This window comes from Rhincodon typus, chromosome 8 (assembly GCF_021869965.1).
Source record: "Rhincodon typus isolate 14 chromosome 8, sRhiTyp1.1, whole genome shotgun sequence".
Lineage (NCBI taxonomy): Eukaryota > Metazoa > Chordata > Chondrichthyes > Orectolobiformes > Rhincodontidae > Rhincodon > Rhincodon typus.
The window spans coordinates 61877531-61893599 of NC_063339.1; the positions used below are offsets into that span (position 1 = coordinate 61877531).

A 16069-nucleotide genomic window follows, 5' to 3' on the forward strand; every position below is an offset into this window, starting at 1 on the left:
CGTCAACTTTCCTGCTCCTCTGATGCTGCCTGGCCTGCTGTGCTTCTCCAGCTCCGTACTGTGTTATCTCTGACTCCCAGTATCTGCAGTTCTTGATATCTCTGAGTGTAGAAATTTATTTGGGCAAAAATCCATGCCTGAACAAAGAACAAAATATTAGGAGTCGTAATTAACAGTTTGTTCAAAGTGACAGATTTTAAGAAAGTCCTTGATACAGAGGGATGGAGCGTATTAAGGTGGAAATTCTACTTCCATCAACAATTCCATGTTGTGGAGAGGAGGATTCAGAAGACTGACTTCTTGTGATTTGGAGAATGCTGCAAAGGTGGAGATTGGTGAGGACATGAAGGAATTTAAAATGAGGCTGAGAAATTGAAATTTGAATACTTCTGTAGAAGAATGAACTAATATGTTTCTGCTTGTTTCCCTCAGATTTTAAATTATTATTATTTAAAATCTGGTTTGGCTTTAATCGGGATTAGTGTGTCCATTTCTAGGAACAGTATTTTAGAGAGGGTGCAAAAAAGCTTTGTGAAAATGGTTCTAGGGATGAGGAACTTATGTGGATAGATTGACAGAACTGTGGTTATTCTCCTTGAAGAAGAGAAGGTTAAAAGGAGATAGTTTTTAAAAATTTGTTCACGAAATGTGAGTGTCATGGTTAGACCAGCATTTATTACCATCCCCAACTGCCCTTGAGGAAGTAGAGATAAACTGCCTTCTTGAACTGCCAAAGTCACTGGGGTGTAGTTGGATCTACAATGCTGTCAGGAAGGAAGTTTTCAGGATTTTAGTGACAGATAAAGAATGGCAATATCGCTCCGATTCAGGAGGGTGAGTTACTTAGCAGGGAACTTACAGATGATGATTTACCCATGCATCTGCTACTCTTACCCTTCCAGATGGTAGAGGCCACGGGTTTAGAAAATGCTGTCTAAGGAACCTTTGAGCATTCTTATCGTGCAGTTTCTAGGCGGTAAATACTGTGCACCAGTGGTGGAGAAACTGAATGTTTAAGGTAGTTGTGGTGACAATCAAGTGGGTCACTTTGAACCAAATGGCATTGAGCTTCTTGAATATTGTTGGAACAACATACATTCAGGTGAGTGGAAGATATTTCATTTCACTGCTGACTTGTGTTTTGTTAACGGTGGACTGGCTTGGCAAATTAGGAGGTGAGTTATTCAGAATTCCCAGCCTCTGACCCCTCTCGCAGCCACAGTATTTACAAGGCTGATTGAAGTTCAGTTCCTAGTTAATATCAACTCCAAGTTCAGCAACTGGGTTTCAGCAATTTAAGCAATTGAATATCAAGCCAAAATAGTTCAAATCTCTATGTTGGAGACAGATATTGTCTGACAGTTGAGTGACTTGAATTTTACTTACTGCATATCACCCTGGATGTTTTCTGGGTAATGCTCCATTTGGAGAATGACTGCTTCAGTGTCTGAGGAATTATGAATGGTGCTGAACACTGCACAATCTAAAAGAAACATCCCATATCTGAACTTAAATTGGAGGAATGGCCATTGATGAAGAACCAGCTTGTGTACATGTATACATTAACTCTACTCTGTGTTGTGTTGCCTGGCCTTTTTTAAAAAAAGGACCATTCTTGGTGAATCTCAGCGAGTACTGCAGTCGCTCGCAGCACTGGATACTTTAATATCCATGGTACTTGTTTAAAAATTGTTGAATGCTTGATGAGACTGACTGAAAGTTTGTTTAAAGTTATTACAACATCCAGGCTATTAATGATATTTATTATAGTGGAATCTTTTAAAAATGCTTTTAAATGTGGATATTCACTTTAAGACAATCTGGAGCATTTATTTTATTTCAACTATTTAAATTCTACTTCTAAATGTCTTGGGATTAGGAGGTTTAAGCAGAGATGCTGTTCGTATTTGATTTATTGGTTATAAGCATGGTTAACAAATGTATATAAGCCAATTTTAAACTAAATCCTTTTCTGCTGTTTTAATGTGCAGGTGGTTTTGGAATGTGCTCTGAAGAAGGATCTAGTTTACAACAAGGTTACCCCTATATTTCACCACTGGAAGATAGATGATAAAAAGTTTGGACTTACCTTTCAAAGTCCTGCTGATGCTAGAGCATTTGACCGTGGCATTCGCAGAGCTACTGAAGCTATCTCAGAAGGTACAGATACTCGTATTTGTAAATATTGACAGTTTCAACAATTCATTACCATAATTTCGCTTGTAAAATATCTTTGAGCAAAACAAAATTTCTGGAAATAGCAAGGTCAGTCTCAAATATAATTTGAATCTTTCACTCGCTGGTTAAGGCATTCCCTAGTATTTGAAAGGCAGAAGGAATGAATATGAAGGCTTCCATTTTCTAAATCTCTCCGTTCACCAAATTAAAAAGCAGCGCCATTTGGGTTGGTATTCATATTCGACTTGGAGAATTCTAAGAATGTTACGCCTCTGCATATCAAAATTTTTGTCTGAAAAGTAATCACAGCAGTTACTGTCTGTGGCTATGGATGAAAGGTAAAGGCAAATGTAGGAGACAGAGTTTTGTTCTATTTGTGCTGCAGTAATCTGGACAATGCATATTATTTGATCATTAACTACAAAGTAAGACTCAAAAATGGAGAGCATGTGTTTGGACAGAGTATATAAGATGAATGTCAATTGATGACCTTGGTGTGTGAGGCTTCTCATTTAAGTAGTGGTGGCCATCGCTTTGAACCAGAGGGATGTTCCATTGTGATGGATGCTATGATTCTTTGTAACTAACGAATTAGGCAAATGAAAATTTGAATACAATGGTTTTAAGTTGACCAGAATCTGGTGCAAAATACTCCTATGCAAGTTTGTGAGAACAAAGTCAACAGCAAATAGTATTACAAACACATTTTGATGAACACACCCTGAAGGGTGTACAAAATCTTCAGTCAACAAGCAAAAACGTTATGCAGGCAATGAAAGCCAAGGACTCTGGCTGTTGACAGGCTGAGCACTTTGCTTGTGCATGCCAGCAAAGTAGCAAGAGCCTGTTTTGTAGTTGCTCAAACCATTGGGAGAAGGTACGCCAATTGGACGAAAATTATGATTAATGATGTGAAGTTACAGAGTGCTTCTGTTCTGAATGCAATGGTATTCCTGTTCCCTATGTCTACACTTGCTCTTTTTTTCTTCCCTTTCCCTAACTTAAAGAGATACCATATCATTACCTCAATATATTCCACAAAAAAGGTATATCTGTGTAAATATTAGCAGAAGTTGGAGCATGCTTACTAAGTTGATTTCAGTGAAGTTTTAAAAGCTTTGAAAAATTAAAACACAATAAAAGGCAAATAGAAGAATGTATATCTGATTGTGTTCCTATAACACAGGAATACCCTATTAATGACTCTATATAAATGGAAGCCTTTTTGTTGGAGAGTAGCAAAAAGTTACAGGCAGGACGGATTAAAAATAAGATACTGAAGAATTCAGAACAGGTGAGGAATAGGAAGAGAGAGCAAATAGAAAACAGGCAACGAAACAGACACCTAAATAAGGTGAAAATATGTCATTAAGTAAAGTGCCTGGGGAAGAAAGTAGAGTAAATGTGTAAACATCAACAGAAAAACAGGCATGAACATGTTCCATAGCTATATAATGTGACAGAAGATATGAACATGACAGATCCATTTCTGGGAGATAGTAGGAACTGCCGATGCTGGAGTCTGAGATAACAAGGTATAGAGCTGGATGAACATGCAGGCCAAGCAGCATCAGAGGAGCAGGAAAGCTGACGTTTCGGGTCTGGACCCTTCTTCAGAAATGGAGGAGGGGAAGGGGGCTCTAAAATAGATAGAGAGAGGGGGAGGCAGTGATAGAAGGTAGATAATGGAGCAGATAGATGGAGAAAAGACAGACAGGTCAAAGAGGCAGGGATGAAGCCAGTAGAGGTGAGTGTAGGTAGGGACTTGGGATGGGGGTTGATCAGTGAGGAGGGAGGGGCGGGTAGGTGGGAGGGAAGACGGACAGGTCAAAGAGGCAGGGATGAGGCTAGTAGAGGTGAGTGTACGAAGGAAGTGGAGGTGGAGGTTGGTCAGTGAGGGAGGAGGGGATAGGTGGGAGAAAAGACGGACAGGTCGAGGAGGCGGGGATGAGAGGGTGTGCTGGTCTTGGGATGAGGTCGGGGGTGGGAGACTTTGAAGCTTGTAAAGTCCACCTTGAGACCATTGGGTTATAGAATTCCCAGGCGGAATATGAGGTGCTGTTCCTCCAGTTTTTGGGTGGCATCGTTGTGACACTGGAGGTGGCCCAGGATGGACATGTCATCCAAGGACTGGGAGGGGGAGTTGAAATGGTTTGCGACTGGGAGGTGTTGTCGTTTGTCACAAACTGAGCATAGGTGCTCCACAAAGCAGTCTCCAAGCCTCCGCTTGGTTTCCCCAATGTAGAGGAGGCCACATCAGGAACAGCGGATACAATATACCACATTAGCAGATGTGCAGGTGAACATCTGTTTAATGTGGAAGGTTTTCTTGGGGCCTGGGATGGGGTTGAGGGGGGAGGTGTAGGGGCAGGTGTAGCACTTCCTGCGGTTGCAGGGAAAGGTGCCAGGGGTGGTGGGGCTAGTGGGGAGTGTGGAGCAGACGAGGGAGTCACAGAGAGAGCGGTCCCTCCGGAAGACAGATAAGGGTGGGGAGGGAAATATATCCTTGGTAGTGGGGTCAGATTGCAGGTGGCAGAAGTGGCAGAGAATGATGCGTTGAATCCGGAGGTTGATGGGGTGATAAGTGAGGACGAGGGGGATTCTGTCTTTGTTATTATTGCGGGGACGGGGTGTGAGGGCTGCGGTGCAGGAAATGGAAGAGATGCAGTCGAGGGCGTTTTCGACCAGTTTGGGGGAGGTGGAATTGCAGTCCTCGAAAAACAAGGACATCTGGGATGTCCGGGAATGGAACGCCTCATCTTGGGAGCAGATGCAGCGGAGGCGAAGGAGTTGGGAATAGGGGATAGCATTATTGCAGGAAGGTGGGTGAGAAGAGGTGTAGTCTAGGTAGCTTTGGGAGTCGGTGGGCTTGAAATAGATATCAGTTTCCAGGTGGTTACCAGAGATGGAGACAGAGAGGCCCAGGAAAGAGAGAGAGGTATCAGAGATGTTCCAGGTGAACTTGAGATTGGGGTGGAAGATTTTAGTAAAGAACCCTGGCTCTGGACTGCCCCACTATTGGGACCATCCTTCCTGCATCTAACCTGTCTATTCCTATTCTTCACATTCTTCCAACATTTGGTGAATACAACCCTAACTGACTCAATCTGTCCTCATTCATCAGTCCTGCCATCCCAGGAACCAATTCGATACGTCTTTGCTGCACGCCATCTATAGCAAGAACAGATAAGGAGACCAGATTACACACAACATTCCAGATGTGGCGTGTATAATTGCAGCAAGACATTTTTGTTCCTGGACACAAATTCTCTTGCTATGATGGTCAACATATAGTTTGCCTTCTTAACTGCCTGATGCACCTGCATGTTTACTCCCAGCGACTGCATGTTTACTTCCAGCGACTGGTGCACAAGAACATTGAACATTGCCCTCTCTCAGTTTACAGCCATTTGGATAATAATCTGCCTTCCTATTTTTCCTACCAAAGTGGATAATTTCATGTTTAGCCACATTATACTGTATTTGCCATGCATTTGCCCCCTCACTCAGCCTGTCCAAATCACACTGCAACGTCTCTGCATCCTCCTCACAACTCACCCTTCCACCAGCTTTGTATCATTTGCAAATTTTGAGATAGTACATTTAGTTGCCTGATCTAAAACATTAATATATATTGTGAATAGCTGGCGTCTTGGTGCCGAACCCTGTTGTCCCCCACTAGTCCCTGCCTGCCATTCAGAAAAAGACACATTTATTTCTATCCTTTGTTTCCTAGCTGTTAACCAATTTTCTATCCATTTTACTAATCTACCCCTAACCCCATGTGCTTTAGTTTTACGCATTAATCTCTTACACAGGACTTTGTCAAAAGCTTTCTGAAAGTCTGAATAAACTCCCTGTCATCAACTGCTTGTTGCGGGGAGGGCCCACGCAGGAAAAAAGGCTTTTTAATGTAAGCATTTTTGTGAAGGAAGATGGAGGACCCCACTTGAGTATTCAAGAAATCATATTCCTTCTTGAGTGGGAAGAGAAATGGAGACAAATTCTCTGTTGCAGGAGTGGAGAGGAGGCGGGGGAAAGAGAGAGAGAGATATTAGGAGGGCGGCAACAGAAGGAGAAAGATAGTAGTTTGTTGAAAGGATTGCTGGGAGGGGAAGAGAAAGGATGCTGTAAGTATTACGACTTTTTTTTCTTTCATAGGGTCTGAGCATTGCTGGCAAAACAGGCATTTGTTGCTCATCCCTAATTTTCCCTGAGAAGGTAGGGGAAGGAATGATTATAATTGGTATTCAACAGGCCAGCTTAAATTTGACCCAAACCAAAAGTCATTAATGCCTTTTTAAAAAAAAAATCTAAAGGGAAAGTTCAAATAAGAAAGCATAAAGATAATTGCTATCAGAGAGAGTAAGAACTGCCAATGCTGGAGTCAGAGAGAACGCAGTGTGGAGCTGGAGGAACACAGCAGGCCAGGCAGCATCAGAGGAGCAGGAAAGTTGACATTTCGGATCGGGACCCTTCTTCAGAAATGGGGGAGGGAGAAGGGAGCTCTGAAATAAATAGAGAGAGGAGGGGTGGGGCTGGGGAAGGTAGGTGGGATGGTGATAGGTGAGTGCAGGTAGGCAATGGTGGGGATTGGTCAGTGAGGTGGGAGGAACGGATAGATGGGAGAGAAGATGGACAGGTTGTGTCAGGTCAAGGAGGCAGGGATGAGAGAGAGGGTTGGTCATGGGATGAGGCCAGGGATGGGGAGATTTTGAAATTGATAAAGTCCACATTGAGACCATTGGGCTGTAGGCTCCCAAGGCAGAATATAAGGTGCTGCTCCTCCAGTTTCCGAGTGGCGTCATTGTGACACTGGAGGAGGCCCAGGATGGACATGTCACCAGGGAGTGGGAGGGCGAGTTGAAGTAGTTTGCGACTGGATAATTTCTGTTGCTGTTGGCCACATTTTTAATTTACTAATAAGGATTAGCTGTCACTGTGGGATATTTTTCCATGTAATGTCCATAGATCACGTTAAACAGAAGAAAGTGTCCAGTCAGATTGTACTTCTTGGAACCAAGCAGAAGCACTTCTTTTCTGTTTGGCATTGCCCTGCAAATATATGTGGCTGCTTTTTAAAACAAAAGTTTGAGTTTTTGTTTTCCAACAACGATGTTAACAATTTTTGTAAATGCAACTCTGCTCGCATTTGATATTTAACAGCCATTTTCAGTAGCTATGCTGTTTTTAATATGTATGTTCACTTTCAAAGGGGAACCCAACATATTTAAGATTAAAAAAGCTGAACCTTCTGCCGTAGGCTTTCAACCACATACAGCTGTGTTGCAGAGGCATCCTGCTTGTCTTTTTTACTCATTTTGTCATGGGGTGTTGATATTTTGTGTGTTTCTGCTTATTTAGCTTTAGATGTGAATTATTTCCCAGTGAAAATGCTGTCATGTGATATTCTGAGTATTTGGAAAGTACCCTTGCAAGTAATAATTGGTGTAGAGAATGACTAACTGCTTAGCAGATCACAGAAGAACTAATAATTTGTTCCCCTTAACATAAATGATGGTTTAAAGGGCAATGTTGCAGAATATTAAATGAATAGAATAACAAAAATAACAAATGAAAAACATTGCTATTTCACTCAATAACCTGTCGTTGTATAATTGGTTTCTTTGCTCTACTAGGAGGAAGATTTGCTTCTATTGAGGTATTTCTTCCTCAATGATAGCAATAAAGCAAATAAATTATCAACTGTGGACATTTCTGGAAAAATCAGCATCTATTGCCCATCTCTGATTGCCCTTGGTCTGAGTGGTTTAATTAACTATTGCAGTGGGCAGTTCAGATCGACCACATCGCTGTTAAGGCCAAACCAGATAAGGAAGGAACCAGATGAGTTTTTACAACCACAGATGATAGTTGTTATGGTCACCAGTCCTGAGACTAGCTTTCAATTCCAGATTTCGTTAATTTGAATCTGAATTCCATCAGCTGCCATTTTGAATTCCAGATTGATAGAGCATTAGCTTTTTAGTGTCTGGCTTATTAGTCTGGTAATTTTATCGCTACATCATTATCTTCCCACAAATTTGGATGCTGACTCGTAAGTTGACTGTGACAAAGGTAACCTATTTTAGTGGCTGATGGGAAATATTAAATATCCTTGCAATGTACGTAAAATAAAGAGTCAAATATTATTTGTGCTTGCTTCTTGTATGTGAATTTTAAGTTAAAATGGAAAGCAGTATATTTAGGATTTTATAAATCATAGATAGATGTTGATCTATGGATGGATTTTTATGTGGATGGATTTTATGTTATGGTTCCTGCCCTTTAACACGTGCTTGTTGCTTAGTTTCCAAATTATTTGGGGTAAAGAAAGTCTCTAGGAATCTTGAACATTACAACATTGGAACAAGGCTAATTGTAGAATGTTTTCTGTTTGCTATAAATGTGAGTTATGGCCAGTACATCCAAACTACTAGGAATCAATGTTTCCTTTCCTACCTCCTTTTGGCATCTTTATTGATGTGGCAGTTCTCCATACATAAATCTAGCTTGCTGACAATCATTGTTTTACTGCGCTGTCTAGTTCAGTTCTGTCTCATGCAGATGCTTCTTCCATTAAATGTCATTATATAGCATGTAATTGTAAGGAACCAGGTTTCCTTATATTTTCCTAGAATTTATAAAACTGTCCCAGCTGAAGTTAGCTAAATAGGCAAATTGTTAAAAAAACACAGGACATAAGACTCTTGATCTGGATGATATGCATACTTTCTAAGCATTTTGTTAACTTTGAATCCAAATTTCTAAACAAGACTATTTTAATTTTTTTCCATTAAAAAGTAAATATCACATTACAACTGAAAAAAATCTCACAGAAGAGTCCTGTAGATTTAAAAAAAATCTCTTAAAGCTATCACATCACACAAATTCATTTGATGGACTGTGTTTATCCGATTCATTGTCTCCTTGTTTCATCCAAAATTGAAGTACAGAACTTCTAACATAACCCACCAAAAACTAGATTCACAAGAAAACCAAAGTTCATGTCTACGTATCACTTGTCGAGTTGTGAAATTGAATTTAAAAGAATATGTAATTTATAAGCAAGCATCGGATATAACGTGTGCTATTGTAGAAATCCAACTAGATTACTAATATTATCAGTGAGAGGCCAGTCACCCTTATGTTGACTATTAATTACCTTGGAGCAACTAGGGATGGACATTAAGCACTACATTAAGTTTCTCATAAACCAAAGATAAAGCAAATCATTAGATGAACCAAACCAATGAAACATCATCAGTCTTATTGTATTCTCCTTGTCCCTGCCCCACTCCAGTTCGGTGTTAAATTTCTTCACAACATGACTGCTCAAAGGTAAGAGGTTTCTGCATGTGAATTAACTTTTGAAAATTTTAGTTTATCTAGAGATTCAAACTTCCTTCACTGTCATCATTCTGCACATTGAAGGAAACTTTGAAGTTTCCTGGTAAGTATGGAAAGTAGTTGCTCATTTTGTTGACGTAACATTGCTACTAAGTTTCAGTCTCCATATCTTAACAACATTATAATGCCCAATGCAGGACCCCAAAAAACAGAATTTCAAGCATGTAATAAACAAAAGGCAAGATGTGTACTGCTAAACTTTGAGCTTTTTGGAATGATTCTGCATCCTGTGAGATTTCACTTCTGGTCTGATGTGAAACTTAATTTAAAATAGAGAAATAAGGCTTTGTCAAATTCCTCCATCATTGGTACTGTCTACTTCCCAACTGGAGAAATTGTAACCTTTTACTTCTAATATGTGGTTTTAATTGCAAAACCTTCATCAACTTTTTGTTAGACAGGAAGAAATCTTTTTTTTCACTTGGGCCATCAATATTTTCATTGCACATTTTGTCACTGCTACCTTCTTGTAGAATTTGTGAATTCATGGTATGGATTTTGAGAATGGTAGTCTAGTGGTCATCTTACTGGACTAGTAATCCAGAGGCCCAGTGTCAAATCCTTGGGACGCATTCAAAATCCCACCAAGCAGCTGGTGGAATTTCAATTTGATTAATAAAATCTGGAATTGAAAGCTAGTCTCAGCAAGTGACCATGAAACTGTTAACCAATTGTTGTAAAACTCCATCTGGGCTTAAATATCAGTAAAAGTAGTTCCAGAAACTTAAATACAGCAGCCTTTTACATTGTGGTTGCTGTGGAATTAGCCATCATCATTGACTGTGTTGTTAGCTGTCATACCCCACTGACCATTTTTTAAAACTCCGTTGAGTGGATCTAATTGAGAAACTTTTATTGTTGCAAGTTTCAAAAAATGACGACTAGTGGTGAAGTAAGTTGGCGTCAGATAATATCAATGTTTTATTTGTCTGCAGGTTGCCAAGAAACTTTCAATGAAGCAACAGTTCCTGATGATGGTTTTCAAGTAAGTAGCTCAAAGGAGTGTGTAAAATGATTTGGTTAAGGCCATCTCTATCAAAGCTTTCCAGACCAGTTACTTGCCGGATATGCTCTGTGTTGACAATGAGAAGCGAACGTATTGTGGTGCAACTTTAGAAGGAATCCATTAATTTGGTAGATTGAGAATGAATATTTCAACATTAAATAATAACCAAATAGTTATAAGTGCTTGTTTTCCTCAGGCATTAAGACATATTAAGACTTTTTAATGCCATTCAAGTAAAGATTTTAAATGCCTTGCAGCAATTTTCCTTTTTTAAAAATCTACCACTGGCGTTGTGTGGGAGGAAACATCAGTACTTTGAATGGATGTACTGAAGGAATAATGGATATGTACATGAGACTAACGCTGTGTAGTAGTATAGGATTTCAGAAGCTCAACTTCTGTAAAAGTAAAATTATGATCTTTGGAAGACATGACTACTAGTTTCTATATCTTATGTTACCATATCTTTAACTTTGAAACCTTGATCTGTAACTTCGCAACGGGGGGCACTTTTATCCATAAGTGGTTTAATGAGGCTGATTACTACAAACATCAGGATTTTGTTTACGTGTATGCGATTTTGTGTAAACCTACTTCAGGAAGTGCTTGTAGAATGTATTTTTAGAAGTTTTGAAAGATTTAAAAGCCTACTGAATATGTTCAGTTCAAAAAACTCAATTTTATAATCACATATTATGTTCTTGGCATATTGGGTATAGATTAAAGAGAATGATATCAAAATCCTGCCATTTCATACAGAAAAGGATAGACTTGCCAAAGTGAATCTTCATATATTCTGATAGAATTAAGATATCAATTCCCCAGATTAATCCCAGGAAATTCAGGAGTCAAGTGAAAGTTGTGGAATTCTGGAAATCTGTGCTATCAGCAGGGTATCCAAATGCCTGCATAGTCTTCTGAGTGAGTGCCTGTAGAATTGAACCCCGTTGCTCCACTCAGGAATAGATAAAATTGACAAAGGAAAATAAGCTGCATTATATTAGGTGCAGCAACAAAGCAAAATAACAACACACTTGAAGCTGCATTGGAGTTGAAAAAATAATCTATGGTTGGCAGAACTCTGGAGATATTATTAGACAAAAGCTGCCTGTGGCATGCCAAAGGATAAAAGGTAGCTTTTAAACTGTGTCAAACGATTGATTCATAACTTCTCTGACAGTTCACATTACTTGCATAAAAAAAAGATTATTTGAAAACTTAGCAAATGATGTGTATTACATAACCAACCGAGATGATGATTAGTGTTAGTTACTTTGTTTTCCCTTGAGATTTTAAAAGAAATGCCATGCAGAGTTCTTAGGTTTATTCGAGAAGGTAATTGAGATTTCCACTTCATAATGCAACCAAAAATAAGCTTTGTAGGCAGGTGTTTTGGCACAACTGACTGCCAGCAATCTTTTGTGATGGGCTAAGATTAAAATGGAAGTTCTAACATTTCTGGCTGTAGGCACAGGAAAGATGAGTAATACAAAATATCAGTCTAAAACTGTCAACTTTGTTCTTTTGCCCTGGGCAGTGTTTTGTCTGACTCCTTTGTCAATGTGAGTTTGGCCAGTACTGCACCAAAAATTTGAAAGACCTATGATTTAATAGCAGAGTCTGAAATGGTTTTGCTTTAGGCAGGCAGGATACTCATTTCAATGGATTGCTCAGCAGACAAAGGTAATCTCTACTTCTGAGGGTGTATCATCTACCTTAAAGTTATTGCCTTAAGAACGGGAAGACAGTTTTTAAAATGGTATGCAATATTTTATCTGAGTTATTAAGCTTAATTTTCTTCTCATATTTAACAAATTTTATAACCCAGTGAGCATCATTATGATTAGAAAGATTAGAACAGAGTTATCTAATTGTCTAAAATACAAAGAAAGTAACCTGCTGCCTGTCATTTTATAATAATGGCTAAGGTACTAAAACTGCTAAAACTTGATAACACAACGGAGGAGGGGTTTGTCTTATGCCTAGATATATGGCTGCTTTGACAGAAAGAGTTGCTAACTTTTGAGTATTGAACAAGGGCATGGCAATGACCAATAAGTTGATGGAGTTTCTTTTTCAGCGAGGGTCCGCATTAGGGAGGGAAGTCATAATGTGAAAACACTGAGCGGTGTTAGCGAGGTGAAGTTACAGGTTTTTGGGGAAAGGGAACATTCGATGTAGGGATAGGAATTGTTTCATAGGACCTCATACATAAATCGCAAAGTTAGCATGCAGCAACTTCAAGCAATCAGGAAGGCAAACTTGGGAAAATATCTCACTTTTTAAAAATAAAAACACATCTGAGCATTTTCACTGTTTTCCCAAGCCATTGTTGTGAAAACCCTTTAAAGTAGAGTTTCCACTGCAACCCCTTCTCCAACATTCCATGAGCACTGATGATGAGACTAAGGATTTGGTTGAGCTGAGGTAGCAAGGATCTAAAGGAAACTCTTTGAACTAAACTCCAAGCTGACCTTGTGTTTTGATGTTGTGGATTGTGGGCTAATCACTGGATTTAGCACAGGTTTCCTGAGAAGGCTTTTATTTTAAAATAAATTTAACACTGAAAATGACTCCTTACAAAAATGAAAAGAAAATATAAGAACTTGCATTATGTGGTGCCATTCACAAGATGCTTTATATGTTATGATTTTCTCTCAGTCTTATAGAATTTTGGACTATAGAGCTAATGATTCTTTCCTCACAGAATAACCTCCTTCTCAAGGAGCTCAACCTTGGCTTCCCTAGAAAAAGCTCAAAAATTTCCCTCCTTAAGCAAGGAGACCAGAACTGCACGCATTTCTCCAAGTGTAGCTGCACTAATGCCCTGTATCATTGTAGTAAGATTCTACTTCCTTTGTAATGCAAACTATTACATAATTTGCCTTCCTGATTGCTTGAAGTCCCTGCTGCTAACTTTGTGATTCATGTTATGAGGACAAGATATTTTTCAATCTCACCTTTCCAAAAGCATTTTGTTTTCTAGAGGTTTTTCCAACTAAAGTGGGTAACTTCATAATTTATCACATTCCATTCCATCTGTTCTTATCCAGTTGCCCAACCCGTCTGTATCCCTCTGCAACTTATTTGTATCCTTCTCAGCTCTTGCTGTGCCACCTAACTTTATTATCCGCAAACATTGAAATGTTACACTAAGTCCTGTCATCATGGGGTAGAAATAGTTGAGACTAGCTACAGCTTCCCAACTGAACAAAACTGAACGAATTTCTATTGTCTATTTCTATGTGTTAACCAATTTTCAACCTTTGTGTGATAACAAGGCCCATGGCAAATCACTACTTAATCATCTCGTGAGCTCATTGAGTATGAGTTCGCTTGGTAACAGGCAATGGCCTGCCCAGTTGGAACTCATCAGCTGAACCCTTTATGGCACATTTGGTAGGTGCAATGATAGTGTTCCTACTCCTGGTCTGGGAAGGCCAAGGTTCAAATCCCACCTGCTCCAGCAGTACATAATAACATCTCTGAAAAGGTTGATTAGGAAAATAGGTCATTATTTTTAAAAATGTCGTAATTGGTCAGCATGTTCCGCTGCTGGCTGAGACCACCCACAGATGGAACCTCAGCTGTTTAATTGCCTGAGGACCGTCCTGTGGCACAGCAGTTGTGTCCCTACCCCTGAAATGGGAGACCCAGGTTCAAGTCCCACCTGCTTTAGAAGTGTGTAATAACATCTCTGAACAAATTGATTAGAAAATAGGTTTGAAAAAAAAACAAAAAAGCACACCCATGAAGGAAAAAGAAGCAGACCCACTGCTTTTGTTTGCACTTCAGCCCTGTGCTGTAAATCTGTGGGCATCTGGTGTGGAGATGTGTCTGCAGATCACAGGACCTTCTCGTATGTAGGCTTCTAGGCGTGGCCACATGGGAAAGTGGGATTAATAGTATTGTCTTTTTGGCTGTACAGACTGAATTGTCCAAAGGACTTCTTCTGCACTGTATGATTCAATAAGGTCAGAGGATCATTGAGTGTTTTTTGAAAATCCAAGTAGACTGCATTCCCTCATTCTGCCTTGTCCATTTTACTAGTTGCATTTTCAAAAAGCTCTTAACATTCCTCAAAATTCTTCATCGCCTCTGCTTAAAAATGTCATTTTCAGGTGTGAGATTCCTAATAATAGTTTTTAACATTTTGCCTGTTTGTTAATATTAGATCATCTGTCTGACATTTCCCATTTTCATAGTACTACATTTCTTAAATAATGAGGTTACCTAGCAATCTTTGAGAACTGTTCTAGGATTTAAGTAATGCTGTAAAATCAGAACCAATGCATCTACTATCTCTTTCAAATTCCTAAGATGCACATTGTCAGGTCTAGTGATGGCTGCCACTTTGTACCATTTAACTTCTCAGTGCTATTTCTCTACTAATGTTGCTTTAAGTTCTAATTCTGGGTCTCTCAATTGTTATTTCCTGAATGAGAGAGAAGTCTTGCTACCAGCCAAATCATTCCTCAATTATATTTCTGTCCTTTGTGTTAGCAACCTTGGGATTACACTCACTTTTACCAATGCTGTAATAAGTTGACTCTTTAAGTAAAGTTTAACCAGTGTGTCATGGGCGAATGAGGGCAAATTTAAATTATGATTGTTGTTCTCATCTTGAGCCTGAGACAGCAAGGTTTTATGTCATTTATTCCTTTTTATGAAATCAAATGCATTTGATTTATTATTGTGTGTCAATAAAACATTCAAAACATGGGGAACTTGCTTTGTTACTCCATCCATGCACACAAGCACCACTCAAGAAATTAAGAAAGGCAGAAGAGAGGAAGAGTTTGGATTTACCAAAACTTGTGCATTTATAAACTGATATTAAAAATTACTTCATGTGTGCTGCAACTAGCCACAGATCAGTGCCCAAAATCATCTCCCTGGTGAACTTGAGCCAGTGGTTTTCATCTTGACAGGTGAAGTATAGGCTTCTTTACATCCAGCAACTTAGAGGGTCAAGGCAGGCTGCTAACTCACCCGGGAGCCTTGCTCTGCTTCTGGGTGTCAAGCAGCAACTGACTTAAATTTTCAGAATTGTACATGTAAGCCTTTTTTTCTCTCTTGTCCCTTTTCTGAATTTCAACGAAAAGATTTTGGGCATTTTTCTACATTAAGGACATTATATTGGATAATGTTGTAACTTAGCCAGACACAATCTTCTGGTTCAATAAATTCTCTGTATTCAAATTGCTCAGTTTGAGTGTAAGCCTGTCAATTCTTCATTTCTGCATAGATTAATAGATAAATAAATTAATAAATCATTAAAATACTTTACCTGCTGCAATGTGGAGAGATGTAAAACCAGTGAAGCAGTTTTAAAGTTTAAGCTAGTTTGCATTTGATATTCATTTTGGTTCCCATAAGGATAAAAATTCAGAGATAACAAGGTGTAGAGCTGGATGTACACAGCAGGCCAAGCAGCATCAGAGGAGCAGGAAGGCTGACGTTTCGGGCCGAGAG

General features: G+C 39.3%; 1 protein-coding gene across 1 annotated transcript in view; it reads left to right on the plus strand.

Annotated features, from left to right (window-relative positions):
• Nucleotides 1–16069, plus strand: part of spred1 (sprouty related EVH1 domain containing 1) — a 92220-nt gene that overhangs the window by 57411 nt on the left and 18740 nt on the right. The window contains exons 3-4 of the mRNA XM_048600302.1: nucleotides 1992–2160; nucleotides 10524–10573. Coding sequence (XP_048456259.1) covers nucleotides 1992–2160; nucleotides 10524–10573 — 219 coding nt within the window. The remainder of the gene's footprint in view (nucleotides 1–1991; nucleotides 2161–10523; nucleotides 10574–16069) is intronic.